Below are 21,318 nucleotides of genomic sequence, written 5' to 3'. Positions count from 1 at the left end.
GATTAAAAATCCCATGCCTCGACTGGGATCCGAACCCAGTACCTACCAGCCTGTAGACCGATGGCCTGCCACGACGTCACCGAGGCCGGTATTTTTACTTTTAATGACATTGGATACCTTTTACAAATGGATCCGTATCAGACTTTTTAGCTTTCTGCCAGAAAATCATTTGAAGGTACGTAATAAAAACAAAACAGATCATAAGTGCCTCTACTAGGTGGTTATAGGTTTGAAGTCTTTTCAAATGGGATACCACACTTATTGTACACTGACAGATTTTAAAAAGATGTTGTCTCAATATAATCTTTCTGAAAGTTATAAAAATATATCCATTAATTTCCAAGATTTCAGCATACATAATTTTACCCTTTCGAACCCTCTGGTAGAAACCGTGCTTGTTGAGTTGTCAGGATTTGCAACAATTCAGAAGACTCAATCTGATCATGGATAAAAATTACTACATCAAGAAACATAAGTTTTTGATGGAAATACCATGTAATGTTGTAAAAGAACCAAGTACGTTTAACATACAAGATGGTGGACCTTTAACATACAAGATGGTGGACCTTCAACATACAAGATAGTGGACCTTTAACATACAAGATGGTCAGATCTTAAAGTCCTTGCATGTTATACACCGTTTTTGTGACAAAAAAGCTGAAAAACCATGCCAATTAAAGGCACATGCACCCATCTATGAATTATTAATAATGAAGTACAACATTTAATCATATATACAAACCATCTATTGGATCAACTAAAAGATGTACATGTACATTGTGACAAATGAATCCAAATAACAGCTCTTTATACACACATATTTATCTATATTTTGTCACATTCATTCAATAGCTTATTCATGAATATTTTGTTGTATCTTCTGTAAAACTGAAAATTCATGAGAAAATAAAACACTCGAAGTCTACGAGCCTGTATTGAAATATTCAGACTATAAAATTCATCATAAGCACATCATCTTACTCATAACCATTTCTACACAAAAAAAACCCCCCCCCCCCCCCCCCCCCCAAAAAAAAAAAAAAAAAAAAAAAAAAAAAAAAAAAAAAAAAAAAAAAAAACCCTCCAGTATATATTTTGTACATACAAATATATTTGACTGTATCGTCCATGAGTAAGTTGAGTAAGATGAAATCACATGGTCAAACCCTTCAACCTATATATAGCATGTCACAGCTGTATCGTCTCAATATGTGGTAAAACTGTCCGCATCAAGTGTCGATGTTAGCGGAGACATGCACCGTAGGGCTTGGTGTCTGCTTCCAAAGCTGAGCAGAGATCACGGGGAGTAGAGGCTGACTATGCGCTGAGCCTCACGGTAGCCAGACAGTAGCGCACCATGAGTTGTGGAGTAGAATGTCGGATGAGTGGCCTCCCCTGCGAACAAGACTCGGGGCTGTAAAGATAAAAAAAAAGTGTTCAGTCAATTAGTGTTACAATTTGAATCAACAAATTTCAGTGTGTCAGCCTTACCCTTATAGCCTTAGCCATAGTCTTTGTAGTAATAATAGACTGGCATTGGTGGAGTCATGGTTAAGTTATCGGACATAAGGAAGGTAGGTACTGATTTCGTAGCCCGGTATACCGGCTCCCACTCAGAGCAAGTTTTACTGACTCAATGGGTAGGTGTAAGACCATTACACCCTCTTCTCTCTCACTAAACATTAACCCACTGTCCTGAACAGAGAGCCCAGATAGCCAACATGTGTGCCCAGGACAGCGTGCTTCAAACTCAATAGGATATAATAACGAAAATAAGTTGAAATGAATTAGTGTTACAATGTGAATCGACTCATTTCTGAGAATCATGTAATCTATAGTCTGTCCGCCTGTTTTTCTCATGCTATGAAATTTACTACAACTTATTTATTTCTGAGCCAATTGATTTGTAAATTGTATAGAAAAATTGTATTTAAATATTATTTCCAAAACACTGTTACTTTTCGTCTTACGTCAAACTAAACTGAAATTATTTACAAAAAACATTTTCACAGAATGATGGGATGGACTATAATGTAGTATTATCCTTCACCTTAGCCTCTACTTAGTAGTAATAATAGTATTGGTAGTAATAATAGATGTAACATTAGTTGTACATATAGTAGCACCAGCAACACCAGTAGCAGCAGTAGGAAAGAAGAAACAATAGAAGTAAGTTGTCAAACTTGTGCCCAATTCTTTTGTTCTTTGTACAATAAAATATGTTTGCAATCAATCAAGAAACTAAATTAATTAGTGTGAATCAATAACTTTCATGGGATTATATAATTGAAAAGTACATGTAATAGTACTATCAGAAGTTGGGATCATCATCATTATTCATCCAATTATTACCACCATTAGGACTGTACTTGGCCTATTAATGTGGCAGTACAAATATAACAATACGGGCATAGTAACTGAAGGTCTTTCCCAGAGGCCATATATGAGAAGTGGGCAAGTCCACAATGAGCAAATATTTCCTATGCTCTATGTGCAAATAATTTTTTTATTTTTTTTTGAGGGGGAGACTAAAGAGGGCACATGGACTAAATAAAGAAAAGCCAGAAGAAGAAAAAAACAGGCTATGAAATATATTTAGGAGGGGACAGGTCACCCGCATGGTCCTTCCCTTGGATCTGCCTTTGATAATTAAGTATGAACATTTGGTATGCAATCTCGCAAAATCTTGTACCCTCAGGTCAGGTCAGTGTTTAACATGCACATTCAGAACAAGCTGTTGTAGCGCACGCCTGTCCTCCGTCCAGGACAGGAAAAGGGTGGGTAGGGTGGAGGGGGGACAACCTGCACTGGCAGGTGCAAGTGAGCACCAGCAGTCCGACCGTAGCCGGTAACAGGCGGAGGGTCGTATGATGCTAAGGAATTTGGAATGTCTCGTAGGATTAAGCCAAAGAGAATGGGTGCGCAATTTTGAACAGTCAGTCAAAAGATAAAGATGGGGAGCTATGTATAGTTTTAGAAATGATTGGGGGCCCATGGACCCCTGACTCCCACCCCCTCGTTATGCCACTGCACATGGGTCATGTACTGTCCTTGTTAAGTCTGTTCAAAATAGTAGGCAACAGATTTATTTTTACAGATATTTGCTATCTAACATGTTGGTTTTTTTGACAGCTCGGTCTAGACAGTGAGAGAGAAAACATCACTGCACCTTAGGTGAGAGCTTTATTACAGTGCCACACCCCTCTACGTCACTAATTAATCTGTACAAAAAGCGTGTGTGTGTAAACAGTTATCTTAACAGTACTTGTTGTGTTATCCAATGAAATATGAAATATGACTCGGTAACTTGATGTTTCCCATGATTGCAAAACACTCATCAAGTACCCTTAAACATGTCAAGTGTGCTGGGAGCCACAAGTCAGTTAAAAATAGAAGAAATAATGTTCCATCATACACACTAGCTAGCTTGTTTAAACAACACTGTGCCAATGACAAAACAAACACATATAACATTCTGTCACTTAAGCTATCTTCAGTCGATGTTTCAAACTTGACAGGTCTTTGTGGTGGTCTTAGAACTGTGGGTGAATCAGTGCTATAGATTTGAGCCCTAGCAATGGCATGAGACACAATTTGTGGTAAGAATGGACTTGTTTTTGTTCTATCCCTTTTGCAGTTCCAGCAATGGCATGAGTCATAATAAGGGTGGTCAGAATGGACTTTTTTAAGTAATCAATGTTAGCCAAGGTCTACTGAATGGTTTCCCTTTGTTAAGACTAGCGAGATGGTCTCCATAAGATATATCATGGATGGATGGATGGATGGATGAATGAATGGATGGATAGATGGGTGGATGGATGGATGGATGGATGGATGGATGGATGGATGGATGAATAGGTTTAAGTGGTGTATGTGTGGGTTGGTGGGAGTTGGGTGGATGGGTGGGTGGGTGGGTGGGTGGATGGATGGGTTTTGGTTGGGTTGGTGGGATTTGGATGGATGGATGGATAGATGTATGGATGAACGGATGCCAGTGCATTTATGTTCATCCCTCCCTCCCTCCATCCATCCATTGTATGTATTTTATGGAGACCACCTCGCTACTCTATCAAAGGGAAACCATTCGGAAGATCGACCTTGGCTAATATTGATTACATAATAAGTACAGGTGTCACACACAGAAATCACCCACTGTGTTATCTTCACTGATGTGGAGCCTGTGTTACTTACAGTGTCACTGTCGACGGGAGTGAGCGGTTCCATCAGGCTGTCTATGTAGGAGTGGTAGGAGCCCACAGCAATGAATGTGTAGGATCCTCTCGTGTACTGGTTGCTGCCCCACCGCGTTCTAAACAGAAAGATAAACAACTGAAACATTTTACATTTTAATTGATAAGCAGAATATTTCAGCAAGATATCATTAAAAAATAATAATAGTAATAATAATTTTAGGGCAGATCTAAGGAGGTGAATTGGGAGTCCACTACTCATGCTACTTTGATGACAAATCATTCATTAATTTGCATTAACATTTTACATTTTCAACTTTGCAATTAAATGTTGTTGTGGGGTTTTTGGGGGGTTATACATAGGCTCACACTGTTCATTGCTAAATTAGCCAATTGGTAATACAATATGACTACAACATTTGGGATTTGGCTAATAAAGCGTATTTAAATTAGCCTCTTATTTATATAATGATTAATCCATACCTATATAAGAAAACTGCTAAAACAAACTACTTAAATTCCCGTGTGAGCCCTGTATACATGTACCTTACTGGGATGCTTTCCATTATCACATTTCTTACAATTGCCAGCCACCTCTTAAACTATGGCTATCTGTTATCTAACCTACATGTATGGTTATTCCCACACTTGGTTCATTGAGAGGAAGATGAAACCTGCTACGGAATAAGCAGTAAGAAATCTGTATATATATTCTCTTTCCCATAAACAAGACACTACCTGGCATTTGATGTACTAGTCTAAGGGTACTGGTTAACATGGCTGAAGTAAAAACTAGTTCTGAGGAAAATCAATCCTGCGATCTAGCACATCTCAGTGTAACCCTCTACTTCCAAGCTATATATCCCACTCTGTACACATATAGTTACCTGAAAATGTCCAAACCCAGGCACTTGTGCATGAATTTTAGTAGAAGGGACATGCTCTCTCGGAAAATTTATTGAAAAATAACAACTCACCCCTGCACACAAGCCTGACATCTGTGGCTAAACTAAATTCATGTTATTAGATGTACCAACCTGAGAACTCGCTTCGGACGAGGAATGTCTTTCTTTTGAAGGAATTTCTTTAAAATCTCAATGCAGTCATCAGCAATTTCTTCTTCGGTCAGTGATTCCATGAATATGGCTTGATTTCCTGACAACCATCCTGCAATTGGTTAATAAATGAATTCTGTTAATACTATACACTGTGTATCAATCAATTATACACCTCTATGTATTCAATGGATAGATATTGTATATAATTTCTTTTTATAATGTGATCCACTCTTACTCAGTAATTAAGTTACTGAATATTTCAAATATGATTTGCTTTTAAGTCTCATCCATAATTTTATTTTCTCTAAGTGTTATTCTTAATTTATCAATATAAAATGCAGATTGTAATACATATTAACCAAGGTTCACATGGGACAGTGTAGCAATATTGTTTTGTCTTTGTTCACAATAAATATACCACATATCAGGGTATTCTTTTTGTTACATCTGTTAAGAGTCCAATTTTTTACGTTCATCCTTTAATAGTTGAAATTAATATTTTCTCTATGAATCAGGCTGCTAAGCAGTATTTCTGTTCAAAATGGAACTGACAATTATTTTGATCTACATTTATACTAGGGGAGAAGATATCTAAAAAGCTGCATTCCATAAATGTACATGTAGATCACAAATGTAGATCACAAGTTATTTTTTATAATGCTCAGCTGGTAAGTAAACATATAATGTTAAATTGAGCACTATTTTGTATTTGAAGATTACATACCTGTATTTTAACTTATTTTTTAATAATTTGTACCTAACATCAAAAATGGATCTAAAGCGTAATTATTGTATATTCACTGTGTATGAAGCGAGAAGAATGGTCACATACTGTCCTGTCATTGACCTTAATCACCTACATGTACCAAACAACCCACTGGTAAATTGTCAAGTCAGCTATATGCAGATTACAGAATTGTTTTTCTTTCTTTAGCAACAAACAGGTAAATCATGCTCTCAGGGTATTTTTAAAGTTTTGCAACATTGACCCACTGGCAGAATGATGAGTCAGCTCAATATACATGTCACAGAATATTTAACGATATATCATAATATACTCCCGGGGTATTTTTAAAGTACTGCAACATTTACAACATAAGTACATGTGGGATCAGATTTACATATCTCTATAGAGTGGTAGTTGACAGACCACTCGGGTTCATCCATAAAATGTAATGAAGATGCAAACTGTCACATGTGTTTTAAAGCTGTTATCTCACCTCACTGTATCATATGATAATTTTAACAAATTAATGAGCTAGTATAGCTACAGGGTATCAAAGAAAAGTGTGTGACAGTAAAACAAAAATGTTATGCTGATTTTCTTTCCAAACATTTAAAATATATACATATATATACATAAAACTGCAGCTTGGAAAATTGAATCACAAATATACTGATCAAAAAAATAAATACAAATATTTCACTATACATTTTGTTCATGATAAAATTAATTCAGTAAATAGACCGTCAAAATGGGCCAAAGATATCCACAAGACATCGATGATTTTAATACACAAAAATAATGGGATTCAATCTGAATCATTTTAAATAAACGAAATAAAACTAAATTAATATTTTTTTTCTTTTAATGTTTAATATATATTTAATATATTTAAGAATGTATAGAACAGATCATCCACCCACCCCCTATTACTGACTCCGGTTGGGCTGTTGGTGCTCTCTTGCACCTGTCAGTGCAGGTGGACCCCCCTCCACCCCACCCTTTCCTGTCCTGAACAGAAAAGCTGTCCGAGACTGGCACCTGTGTCCATGACAGACGTGTGCTACAACAGCTTACTCTGAATGCGCACATTAAACACTCTGACCTGACCAAATAATCCACATTAAATTTTAGTTGGGTTTTTTGTTGTTGCTTTTTCATTGAATGCACCACTAATTCTTTAATTTACATGTGACAGTGTGCTTCTTCTGAGTTTTGTAAATGTAGCTGTAAGTAGTACTAAAACAATGGTGATATTCAATCATGTTTTAAAAACCCAGATGCAAACAAAAATTTCAATTCGTCAAATACATGTATACATATATTTTATTATTAAATCCCAAAAAAGCCAATTCAAACATTGTGGGCTGTTTATATGTACATGTAGATTTATTACATTGGCTGTATCGCTATTTTCCACTGTATATATATATGTACTTACACGTTCTTTGTACTACTCCAAGAATTCATTTTGATATCTCGATCCAAGCTTTTGAATCAATTTGAAAAACCCAGTATGATTTACATTAAAATGTTACACCTTTTAACCACCAGCAACGAAATTTCGATACTGTTCCATTAAGATTTTAATATTTAGCCATCTGCAGTATCCACTATAAGGAAGTTCTATCCTAATATATTTACCCATCAACAACTGCCGAGTGTGTTGTGAGCCGATATGATTGGTTTCTCCATTGCATGTTCCTCGATCCTGAACTTGATCACCTGTACACAGCAAAACAAAGAAGAGCAATCTAGCTAAATGTTTTGGTACAAGTATATTTAAGATATACAATATTGTACATTAAAATGTGAATTGTATCATATTTAAGATATACAATATTGTACATTAAAATGTGAATTGTATCATATTTAAGATATACAATATTGTACATTAAAATGTTAATTGCAGCATATTTAAGATATACAATATTGTACATTAAAATGTGAATTGTAGCATATTTAAGATATACAATATTGTACATTAAAATGTGAATTGTATCATATTTAAGATATACAATATTGTACATTAAAATGTGAATTGTATCATATTTAAGATATACAATATTGTACATTAAAATGTTAATTGTAGTATATTTAAGATACACAATATTGTACATTCAAAGGTTACTTATAGCATATTTTAGATATACAATACTGTACATTTAAATGTTAATTATAGTATATATAAGATGTAAAATATTGTACAAAAAATGCTAATTGTAGTATTTTTACAATATACAATATTGTATATTAAAATGTTAATTTTATATAATAGTATATTTAAGATATACAATACTGTACATTAAATTGTGAATTATAGTATATTAAATATACAATATTGTACATTCAACAGTCAATTATAGTATATTTTAGAATATACTATATACAATATACCAAATGGATAAAAGGTACAAAATGTGATTTTATTAAAATATCATTAATTCATCACTCATTACATTTTACTGTAGTAGAATATACAGTCAAACCTGTCTTAAGCGGTCACACAAGGGAGTAGATAAAGGTGGCCGCTTAAGACAGGTGGCCGCTGATTACAGGTTGCAGCATATCGTCCTTGAAACCTTTGTTGTTGTTTCTTGTTTTAGCTTGTGTACTGCTAATTAACGGATGTGTGCTTCACAGTTTACTACAAATAAACGTTTGACATGTCGCCTCCTTCAGGGAAAAACAGCAACTGGAATGTATTAAATTAACCATTCTCAACAAGTTTGTTTTCTCTTTCCATTTAATTATTTAATTTCTACTTCATGCAGTGTATTGTGATAGTAAGTGAACCTACAAATGCCAAGCGTAGCCTGCCCAGAGGCAATTAGATGCACTCCATGGCCATGCTTTCTTAACTGATACACAGTAGAGATGTCAGGACTGAATGGGTACTAGTATTCCTGAAGGTGTGAAGATCGGTTCTTTGCTGCACCTTATCGCTGTTGTTAAATATCCCTTTTATATAATAGTAAACATTTACTGTGGCCGCTTAATACAGGTATTTTAGCGATTTGGGATCCGAGTTGGGTGGCCGCTGGTCACGTTAGACAGGTGACCGCTTATTACAGGTGCATTTACGTTATAAATCATTTGGGAGGGAAAAAAGTGGCCGCTTAAGGCAGGTGACCACTGAATACAGGTGTCCGCTAGGACAGGTTTGACTATATACATATGAGCCATCCAACTTGTTATTTTTAAACTTGGGTCAAACTATATAAGTATACAACATTTTTTATATATCAGTCATTGTAATAGAGTGATTTTATTAGATCAAAAAAATATTTAATAACTTGAGAACTATCTACTGTACTTTTCCTCACACAAACTCACACAAAAAAACACCACACATGTACCTATACGTGTGTATGTGCGTGTATGTGTGCATGTGTGTATTTATATAAATTTGATAAATTTTATTAAGCATTAATTAGTAAAAATCAGTTTTAATTGGTCTTCATGTTGTCCACCATAATTTTCAAGTTGCATGCAGCCCTGTAACTTTTAAAGGGACATTCCTGAGTTTGCTGCATTAAATTGTAAGATGTTTCCGACTAATAAAATATTTCAACGATTAAACGTATATATTAAATATATTTTTTTGTTTAGAATATCAGTGTCTGTATATTCAATGTGTTTCTGGTCATCTCATTATTTGTAAGAAGCCCAAACTAGATTTTGTCTTCAAATAATTTCATACGTACGAAAAAATTATTTTTAGGAAATAAAATGAAATTTAACCTAGTACAAATATTGGAATGATCAGTAACACGTTTAATATACAGCCACTAATATTTTATGCAAAAAAACATATTTGATATGCAATTACAATCGTTAAAAAGTCTCTGTTCGTCAATAACATCTTAAAAATTGCAGCAAACTCAGGAATGTCCCTTTAATACATTTTTTTTTTTTTAAGCTGACTACATGTGCACATGTATCTCTCATGGGCATAGCCTATTAATTATTCATATCTAGGAAGTTCTTGGTGGGCAATGACATCAAAATCAGTGCAACGATCTTTAATGGCAAGAGGTATATTTAATACTGTGTTAGTACAACGCTTGCAGGCCTTTAGCACATGCAGGACTGCATGTATGCTATGAGAAGCACTCAATTATCCAGAGTTCTGCCCAAGGTAGTCAGCACTAGTTGCACCTCACTGACAAACATTAACTGTCTGACTAGCAATGTTGCTGCTCGTTATTCTGACGACCATCACTTATAATGTCAGCAAAAGTTAAAGTTTGTTTTGTTTAATGACACTACTTAGTACTATAGAGCACATTGATTAATTAATCATCGGCTGTTGGAAGTCAAACATTTGGTCATTATGACTCGTAGTCATCCGAGGAAACCTGCTACATTTTTCCATTAGCAGCAAGGGATCTTTTATATGCAGTTTCCAACAGACAGGAAAAGCATATACAACAGCCTTTGACCAGTGGAGGTGGCCATCACTTATCAGCATAATAAAGTCATCAATGTCAAACTTTAATTATTTTTTTTTAAATGGCAGAGTATTTATTAAATAGCAGACAAAAGTAGTGATTTTTGCTGGCTATAATGCACCAGCCACTGCATTACATGTTGATAACTGCCTAGCTTGATCAATCTCAGCCAGCCTCAGGCATTGAAATAAGTTGAAATGGGTCACTGAGGTTACCAGGAGGTTACCACATGTCAAGAAAGTTGAGAACAATAATATATGTTCTCCACATGACTTTTTTCAGAAATACAATACAACCTAATTTTGATAAATTGTCTGCAGTTTAAATATAAATTATGTACACAGATGTAGCAGTACAACAAAAACATTGATATGAATGTATTGTAACTTATAGTTTATATAATTTATGGTTGTCTGTATATGGATTACCAGGCAATATATTTCAATGTCTGCAGCCTTCTCTTTCGCAGCTAGTGCACCACGACTGGCACATCAAAGGCCGTGGTATGTACTAACCTGTCTGTGGGATGGTGCATATAAAGGATCCCTTGCTGCTAATTGAAAAAAGTAGCCCATGAAGTGGCGAAAGCAGATTTCCTCTCTCAATATTTGTGTGGTCCTTAACCATATGTCTGATGCCATATAACCGTAAATAAAATGTGTCGAGTGTGCATGTTGTTAAATAAAACATTTTCTTCCTTCCTTCTTTTTGAAATATATAATTAACACCTTGAGAAATGGCATGAATGTTAAGATTTATTTCTACGGATCATACATTTTAGGCAAAACCTGTCAATGTGATGTATATATGTAGGCATTGAATTTGAATAGGATTCTGCCAGAATCATAAACATGATTTAATAGATATTTTGGAATTCCGTCTCATAAATTTATGGGATTCATGGAAGCATAAAATCCTCCTAACTTCACAGCCTGTATACATGTATATGTACAACAAGTAAAGGTATAACTCAATATACCATAAGTAAAATGCTCACCTGAATTAAAAAGTTAAAGTTTGTTTTGTTTAATGACACCACTATAGAGCACATTGATTTATTAAAGGCATACTGTCACAGATTTAAGGACATTATTTCTCTAAAAATGGATAATAAATAAAAATTACATTAATTGTTCGAAACCAAATCTAGCTATATTGCATCACTGTAACTGAACCATGAAGGAGTGAAATCCATGTCAACCCTCTTGTCAATTTTAGTTTTTGAATTATGGACCATTGCTATAATTCAATTATTTTTACAAAATATCATTACTAAATGGAATATGGTGGTTATGAAGATGGTTGAATAAAGTACATTTAGGAATAAATCAAATTATTTTGTTCAGGAAATACTTTGTTAGACCATTAAATAGGTCAGTGGTCTGTGACAATATGCCTTTAATCATCAGTTATATATATATTATAGATATAAAACATTTCAGTAATTCTGAAACAGTCTTCAACCAGTTATATTTTCCCATAAAATTAGCAGAAAGGGATCTTATATATATATATGTATGCACCTTCCAATAGACAGGATAGCATATACCATGGCCTTTCATGTACCAGTTGATCAAGGGGCTTGATTATGTGATATGTAATGGGTTTTGGGATCAAATGTCAACTCCCCTATCACATATAGAAACATCCTCTCTAAAAATATGTTGACTGATTTTTTTTCATTTTATAATTAAGCTATTAATTTGATATTTAAGTTATGTTTTCTGCTGCATGTTAAAATTACACTTGTACAATATTCACTTACCGGTAGTTGCTTTATTATATAAAACTTGTATTGATCAGTGAGTTTAGGATGGATACATACATTTTTTTTTTTTAATACTGCAGGACCTCTTATTAAAGGTAGGTTATGAATTAAACACTTATTTCAACATTGTGATTTAAACAAATATTTATTTTTGTTATTATTTCACAGCTGGGATTGATCAACATGCAAACTTAATTAGCCTAGATGTAAAGATGTTTTTCTACATAATATACCATGTTTAATGATGACGACTCGTCAATATTATTACAATTTATGATGGGAAAAAAATGTACACATTACACTATACAATGTATTATGTTTACAGAATTTCATCCATCACACAGGTGCATGGTCATAGTACACACATGCTAAAAAATAAGTTGATTTGTTAACTTTAAAATACTGTAAAATGATGTTAGATGAGAAAGTTATTTGTTTATATATTAATGTATGTGCATATAATTAATGCGGTATGCATGCTGTACAAGCTTTCTGATGATTTTTAAAGGACTTAATAGTTAGACTATGTTTAAATGGTACAGCTTTTGGATACATTTCCACAAATTTATGAAGCCGACTTAAGATGACTTAATTATATTGTGAAATGAATTGTATATTAAATATTGCTGTGACTCACTAATTCCGTTTTTTGGCAGAGTTTACTATAGGAAAAATAAAAACAAGTAGGAGTAAAGGTAAATGTTTGAAACACGTTGAGTGGCCAACTCGATGTTTACTGTAAAATTTGTACAGATATTACTTGATTTTGGAGTAGTAAAGTGTACCTGAATGTTGTATAATTTAGTATAGATTTCTACATATGTTACGGGTAGCAGCTGCCCCACACTGCCCTACATTATTTATAAGTTATTTACTTATCATTTTGTTTGTGAAGTAGATCTGATATGGTGTATTGACAAGCCTAATTTCATAATGATTGGTTAGATGATGTCATATGAAAAATATAAAAGGGCTGAAGGCCTGGTTGGTCACCCCGCCTGTTACCGGCTATGGTCAGATTACTGGTGCTCCCTTGCACCTGCCAGTGCAGGCGGTCCGTCCCTCCTCCCACCCCCACCCTTTCACGTCCAGAACAGGCGTGCGCTATAGTAGCTTGTGCACGTTAAACAATTTGGTCTTGGTCTTGGTCTTGGTTTGTTACCACTTGCATTACAGTATTAAAGCCGCACACCCTAGTTCCATCCAGCGAAAATAAATTATAATTTGGTTAATCTACAAACCTGTAACACACTTAGATCATGTTTTTATCAAATGGAGTGAAAAAGCAGGTTTTATATCGATAAATACCATGGGAATCCCCATGTCCCAATTGCTTGAAATAATTTTGAAAGTTAGTATTCTGATGTCACCGGTAGATGTCGCTTGAAGCACAACAATGCCTACGTCACGACAAATTTCACAGAGTGCGCACAGACTTGGGGTGCATTCTTTTCACCTCTTCTGGACATGTTCCAACTATTCTGTCCTGGTTGTATCCCCTCTCCAGATATCGTAAGACTTAGCAAAATTATTGGTCTTAAGGGTTTGTAACATTTTGTATTGAGATACTTACTTGTCTGAACTTTATTGTTACTGAAAATGTTCACGAAGTGTGAAGAAAAATCTCACAAATGAACAACAACAAATCGGATGTTGATTGCGCGAACCATGCACGAGAAAACAAACCGAACCAAAATGATAACGGTCACGTGGTATACCAACATCTGTGACGTTTACACAGGAAGATTCCCTCCAAAAATAGATTGGACCTCGCTTGCTTAACGTTTTTTTCTCGACAGCACGTCTTGTGAAAAAATGCATTTCGTGGTTAAATTACAAACAGCACTTCAGGTGAATGGAAATGTGTATTCTAAATAATAAAATGTAAGTAAAGTGCAATTTTATTTGTGAAAAATGGGGTTTAATAGCGAAAAACAATGCCGTAATGGTTAACAAATAGCCGTAACTAGGGTGTGACCCTTTAAAGTTATAACATCTAAAATAATAATGAAAAGAAAAAGAAAAATTACCTTTATGACAAATAGTAAGCTATTGATAGGCCTGACTTTTTTTAACAGAAATTTATACTGTTTACAAACAATTTAAAGTATTCAAACCGAATGGAATTATGTTTATAATAATATATAGGCTAATAATTATATAGGTAGTACTAAACCAAATAACTTCCAGCTGGGTCAAAGTTCCAGGTGCACCGAATTAACTTTTGATAGAGAAGTGAACACCACAAGTCCTGTGATTGGTTATAAATATGAGTGTGTTAATTGGTTGTAAAACAAATTAGTTTTATCTGGGCTAAAAATGTATGCAATTTTATTTCATCTAGTACCACTGTGTCAAGTAGCCATGTATGGGGTACCTGTAAACAAAAAAAGTACTAAAATTTGGTGCTGAACTGGGGTAGTCATAGACGCTACCCTTTATCTCAGGAATGAGCAGCTTGACCCGCATTTTTTTTATTATTCACTTTAAGGGTGAGGGGTGGTAGTATTTAAATTTGTGGCGTTTATGTTGATTGATACGCTGCAGGTAGAAGTTTTAGCCACATATGTTACTATTGTCGTCTATGGGATTTGACTTGGTAGTACACACCCAATATGCCTCCATTCCTGTTACACTACATTTGCTTTAGTTCGTAGCTCAGATTCACTTGGAATTCCTGATATGATCTCAGGTCTAGCTCTGTCACTTGCCAAATTAACAAACTGCGAATTTTAAAAACAATGGGTGAATTTTATTTTAATTTGATGACAAACAATTGTCAGTGTTTCTGCCAGAAAGAACCTTTTGGGTATGGCGCTATGGAACTGAATATTTACAATGTGTATGATGAATGCAACCACAGTCGACAGAAAGAAATAGGGTTAATTTTAGGATTAAATAAATCACACAGTAATGATAAGAGTTATTACATTTGTCAAAAGGTTAACTTAAAAACAAAATCTGCAGAAGAATTTGGGTATTGCACCATACCTGTTTTACCCTTTGGTAGAAACCCTGATTGTGTTTTTGTTGGAAAATAGCAAATATAGGTTTTGCATTTTTGCAATAATTTGGCAAAGTTTTCTGATTACAGAGAGCTAGCCCTGTATCTACTGGATAATGATGTTGATGTATTATTTTGCTGCTTATATCTGCTGTAGTAAATACATCTGAAATGATGTTTTCTACCATTCCTGATGTGTTCCTTTTGTTATCTAAGGGGCTTAATAATTAATTACTATAATATATATATAGGCATGCATATTAATGCGTGTGTCTATTTCAGGCTACATGTATTTGTATAGTTGACAGTAATAGGAAACTTTTAAAAATGAAAAAAACAATTAATTTAAAGGGCTCAAATGTTCTTTTTTTTATATACCTACAACAATTTTAAAACACGTTTTTCACAGGCAAAATGCTCACCTAGCTATGTAAATTTCAAACCTGCCTTATAGCAATTTTTAACCACAAAATAAAAAAATTAAAAAAAATAATAATAAAAAAATAACTTTTACAACAAATACAAATACACTGAACTCCATTGATTTGTAGTTGTGAAAAGGATACGAGAAGAAATAGTAATTAAAGCATTTAACTGATTTCGTGTAATTGGATGCAGGTGGGCAAAAAATAACCACAAAATTGTATTCAAGAGTTAGTGTCATTGTGTCTTCATGCAGGACTTTAATTTACTAGCCACAATTAAAAATTCACTAGCCCTATACTTTACTTCAAGTTACCGTAATACAGTTTTACTAATAGTAATAATCAGATATGTCACCTAAAAAGGGAGATAGAGCTTAAAAACACATGATTGGGGTGTGTTGGTAGGGGGCAGGATATTCACATTTATAAAATAAAGACTTAAATGTATCATTTAACAACTTGTTTTTTCACTAGCCGTCACACGCATGGCAATAGTTAAATGTACAAGCTGGGCCCCAACATTAAATATCACTAGCCATGGGAGTGAGGCTACTATAATCTAGAAGCCCTGGTCTTATACATGTAGCTCAGGTATAGTGCTTTTTCAATGCAGTTCAATATTGAATCAATATATATATATAAAAACAAAAAAATGATTACTTGGATTTGACAGTGACAACAAAACTACCATCGGAAATAAAGGAATTAAGGAAATGGTTTATTTAATGATGCACTCAACACATTTTATTTACGGTTATTTCGCGTTGGACATATGGTTAAAGACCACATAGATATTAAGGGAGGAAACCCACTGTCACCACTTCTTGGGCTACTCATTTTGATTAGCAGCAAGGGATCTTTTATATACAATGTCATAGACAGGATAGCACATATTACGGCCTTTGATGTACCAGTCGTGGTGCATTGGCTTGAGCGAGAAATAGCCACCTACCATCGGGTGCAGCCTGACCTATGGCAAGCCTCACCACATATGGGGAGATATCATTCTTGCTCTCCTTCAAGACTATATACTTTAAGGATAGTAATTTCTAGCTCCCCTTAGCATGTGAATTTATACGGTATCAGTATGGTAACACTTAAATGATTCTCCATAATCTAAATTAGGGGAGCAAGTATTCACTCAGGGTTGAAAATTAGCAGTCGCCCGGTCACCCATGGTGACCTTTATTGGTGAACAGTGACTAAGAATTTTACAAAAATCGTCTGTTGGGCGACCATCGATTTTAGCGTCTGACGAGTATGGTGCCAGTTAAAAAAGAAATGCACTGAAACTGAATCAAATGTGACAAAACACACAGCATCTGCGCTGGCGCGAACTACAGGTCTGGCAGCAGAAGAAATAGAATATGAAATAAGAACAGATCAGTACGCTTTTATCCTTTGTAATATGATAAAAAAAATGTACATCGTATATTTTGGTAAAATGTTTTATTTGTTTACAGATTTATTTGTCTTTCGATATGTAGCCTACTACTGTAGCATTTACAATATCCTTATATTAAAGTTCAGTGTAAATTAAAAAGAAAATTCTTTACACATTACCATCAAACTGCATAGGTTAAATCTTCTAATAATTATGTTTTACGGCAATTGATGGAACATCCAAGCTAGGTAATCTGAACGACAAAACCGTAATACATGATGAGGGCATTTGGCAAAATAGTGGATGATTCCATGGATCTCCATCTAGTTCCCTCATCTATAGGAGTACCACTGCCGAGAATTGTTTTTACTGAAATTTCATCCCTCTTGATTGCCTCAGAGGACTGCCACTCCCAGACAAGTTTACTATAGCACACGCAGTTCTACCTTTAATAGTCTATTTAACTGCATTATTTTTTACTTTAGAGACAATTGCAAGTCAAGCAGCATACACTGGCTGTTCTAGCCTTTAGTCTTCACTTTAATAACATGTTTTTATATGAATTTTCACTTTATTCATTTATTTATTATCAGTTTCCTTTTGACGCAAACAGACTACTAGTATATACGGTAAGTACATGGTTATTATTTAACAAGTTTGTTTCGTTTAATGACACCACTGGAGCACATTTATTTCTCAATCATCAGCTACTGGATTATTTAACAAAGAACATTTAAGTTTTGAATTGGAATGCGCAGTTAACTTTCAATGTGATAATTGGAGGACTAGTTGAATTTGACAAGGGCCAGTAAGATGTGTCTTCAACTGGCCCTGCTGGCGACCATGGTTTTCATATTAATTTTCAACCCTGTTCACTCCTCTCAACTTTTTCATGTCAATGCTTGCTATATGGCAATTCATATCGCAACTAGCATATCAATTGCCATTGGTGGCTGCATTGTTAACTTCCCGAGTCCTCCTCAATTTAGCAAAACTGGACGAGGACTCACCAATAAGGACATGAGGACTCACCAATAAGGACATGAGGAATTACCAATAAGGACACGATGACTCACCAATAAGGACATGATCGTGCACCACTTCAAAAGAATACATTTTTCTGAACCATGTACTCCGGAGGTCAGTTCCTGGGCCATTCTCCTGTGAATCCCAGAGCAGATGGATTCTAAAGACATCGGAAGCCACCACAGGCTCATCAAACTCGAGAATCACTTTGTTCACAATGCCAAACCCTAAACTCTGTATGGCCTCCTTCTTGTCTTTGGGCAGTGGTGGAACGAACATCCTATCACAAGCAGCTTTTAACACGCCTAACGACACTGTCGAGATTACATGATTTGCATAGAACTTTTCGCCATCCTCGCATTCCACGCACACTTTCTGTCCTGTCTTTTCACTGGACATGTCCCAGGAAACACACTTCACTGGTTTATTGAGACAAAAGTTTTTCTCTGGGATGCTTTTTTTCAGTATTTCCAAGATGGCTTCGAATCCCGGAGGAATTGTATAGTGGACTCCAGGCAGTTCCTCGTACGAACCAAACTCTGACAGAGACACTTCCTCGAGTCTGTCGCAACCACTGATGCAACACTCCAGCAACAGACGCTGGTTAAATATTAATTGCCTTACCTTGCGATCATTGTTAGAATACTTATCAAGTTTCTCCTCGAATTCCGAAACCAGATATTCACCAACACTGTCGTTCTCATCTGATGTTGGAATCCCAGACACAAAGAAATCTTCACACTGCTGAATGAGCATCCCGTACGAAAAATCAACTTCCTTGACAATTTTTTCACTCACGCGAGTACCGTTTTCCATGACATACAAATCATGTCGTTTGAGTGTGTGGTCAGCATGTCTCAGCTGAAGCAAGTGATTCTGATCTGCGATCTGAAATATTGGATTTCGCTCAATTCCGTGGATCCAGTTAGCACCCAATTCAGCCTTGTGTCCATCATCATCTAAAATAAAACACACAGATAAGTTAGACCTGTATGATTAAACATTTGGTGATTAACGTAATTAGCATTATTTAAAGGAGACCTCTAGCTCCTCATCACTCCATTGAGTCTAGTTCACAGTAGTAATTTTTAGCTCTGATGCCATACTTAAATAAAATGTGTTGAGTGCGTTATTAAATAAAACATTTCCTGCCTTCATTTTTAGCTCTCCTTAGCATAGGTTAGGCAAACAAAAAAGTTGGTCTCTGGTCAGACCAAAGTTCCCGAATTGATGCGGGGGTGTGGCTGGTTTTGGGGTGGGGGGGGGTTTCTTCTCTTTTTTTTCATAGATTGCACAGAAAAGGTGAGTATATTTAAGTTGTTTACATCCTCCTCATCTGTCTTGGTCCATCCTCGATGGACATGGTGCCCCCTCCCTTGCCTTGGTATCCTAAATGTTTTCCATTACATTTTCCTTACATGTATAGCCATAGCAATTTGTATTACTTAAATACTTAAATATTTTTAAAACAAGCCATGCTATTCATTCAGAACAGTACCTGTTTTAGAGTGAAATTAAAGAAAGCTAATAGTCCAAGCCAGCATATAGACCATTTTGGATCGAAATGCTTTTTATAACTTTTATGTCCTAGCAAGAAAAGCCAAGCACAAATCAATTTCATACCCTGGAAATTAAAAAAAAAAAAAAAGTTGATGTGCAAGGGTCAATATCAACACGCTCTGACCAGAGACAAGAAAATTATTTTTTTGGCCTTACTTGGCTATACAGACACGGATATTCCAAACAAGAATCTGTATTTATGTAATTTTAGTTGTTTTGTTAGTTGACAACATCTTATACTAGCAGCAAACTCGGGGACTATTGCTTTAATTTTACAATACTGAATATCAAAATTAGGTGCTGGATGCCCCCAAAAAATAAGGACCTAAATTAGTAAATACGGAAATCTATATCAAAACACCAACCATTTATTTGCCCTCAAAGAATTATATAGGTTTATGGCAAATATGTACACAATAACTGTGATTCCATTTGCATAAATATGTTTGTTATCCTCTAAGATTAATCAATAAAATTATTTTTTGCTAATAAATGAAATTCTCTGATTGAAATTTTTTATGGGCATTTTGTTTGAGATAAAATATTTACATTTCAACTTAAAAAAATAATTTTGATAAGCATGGATCTCTGAAACCGCCCTTGTAACTGTTACAGCGTTGAATAAATAATATCCTGTTATGTCACTGGTCGATTGTCTGAATTCCTTCACAGGTATTCCCCGAAAATAACGTTGCTAAAAATAGCGACTTGGGAGGAGCGTCCTTGAACGACCTTCACCTATATCCATTTGACAGAACGATCGAGGTTTACGATAGGTTTCTCAATAGAAGCGAACGTGCGCTACAACATATTTGAAAAACTACCACGTCCTAGAAACCACAGTAATAAAGTAAAATCGGCCATCAATCGTTTAGATAATGTCGAACAATCTTATATGTATTTAGTACGTACATTATGGCAAAAACAGGAGTTGAAAGCGTCTAAAAAAATTCGATCATGCGTCTGTCTCATGACAACATTTTTTTCCCTTCCCGATAACGATAAATTCGACAGGATTTTCACGATATAAAAAAATAGATTTCGATAAAACAATTCTAAAACCAGCTATTTTAATTGACTAAGTTTCTGATTTTATACTTAATTTCAAGTAATCATAACAATGAAGGCGAAGATAACCGAGGTGAACTCACCAACACTGACGCTCCAAATTCTGCCCCCTGTTCTACCCGTGGCTTCGAGGATCTGAAAGTCCGTGAAACCTTTACGGGATAGAAATTCTCCGGCTGCGATGCCTGCAATTCCTGCTCCTATAATAATAATCTTCGGTTTTAAAGTCCGTGAATTTTCTGTGCTTTTCTCGAGATCCATTGTTCCCAAATAACAGGCCTATCTACGAGTAGTAGGCTTGGCTACACACTGTGTCAGCTGTTCCGAGGTTTTTTTCGCAATAAAAATAATGAGATAAAACTGTTAAAATAGTACAGCTAAAGAATAAATAAATATCATATAATAATACTTCTGTTGATTTTAACTTTTAGTGATAACACTGACGAGCCGAAACGTAGTATTTCCCCACTGTTCATAATTCACAAGTGACCATCCAGTCATTCATCTCAGTAACAACTCGGGCATTAGGCCTAATGCGCTTTCGCTTCGCTCTGACGTCAAAGCACTGGCAAAGTACTATCTACACAACAAAACACATGTTCGTTAGCGTCGCTGGAAGAACATCGCCCATCCTTGACACATTTCCCAGGGAAATTT

The 21,318-nt window shown here is 35.1% G+C and overlaps 1 protein-coding gene across 1 annotated transcript; it reads right to left on the bottom strand.

Moving 5' to 3' along the window:
* Positions 1-1,019: 1,019 nt before the first annotated feature.
* Positions 1,020-21,196, bottom strand: LOC121382529 (spermine oxidase-like). The gene is made up of 6 exons (XM_041511988.1): positions 20,745-21,196; positions 18,084-18,992; positions 7,617-7,697; positions 5,228-5,357; positions 4,192-4,309; positions 1,020-1,414 (listed from the first exon to the last, which is right to left on the bottom strand). Exons 1-6 carry the CDS (start codon positions 20,920-20,922, stop codon positions 1,298-1,300), a joined length of 1,533 nt encoding a protein of 510 aa, XP_041367922.1. The 5' UTR covers positions 20,923-21,196; the 3' UTR covers positions 1,020-1,297.
* Positions 21,197-21,318: the final 122 nt, after the last annotated feature.

Source organism: Gigantopelta aegis, chromosome 10, assembly GCF_016097555.1.
Source record: "Gigantopelta aegis isolate Gae_Host chromosome 10, Gae_host_genome, whole genome shotgun sequence".
NCBI lineage: Eukaryota > Metazoa > Mollusca > Gastropoda > Neomphalida > Peltospiridae > Gigantopelta > Gigantopelta aegis.
Note: the sequence above shows the minus strand (reverse complement) of the source record. Positions and strands in the feature narration are given on the sequence as shown.

Coding starts and splice junctions, on each gene's coding strand:
- LOC121382529 (XM_041511988.1), bottom strand. CDS start 20,922: ATGGATCTCGAGAAAAGCACAGAAAATTCACGGACTTTAAAACCGAAG. Junction 18,993..20,744: donor AATTTGGAGCGTCAGTGTTG/GTGAGTTCACCT, acceptor GTTTTATTTTAG/ATGATGATGGACACAAGGCT. Junction 1,415..4,191: donor CTCCCGTCGACAGTGACACT/GTAAGTAACACA, acceptor TTATCTTTACAG/CCCCGAGTCTTGTTCGCAGG.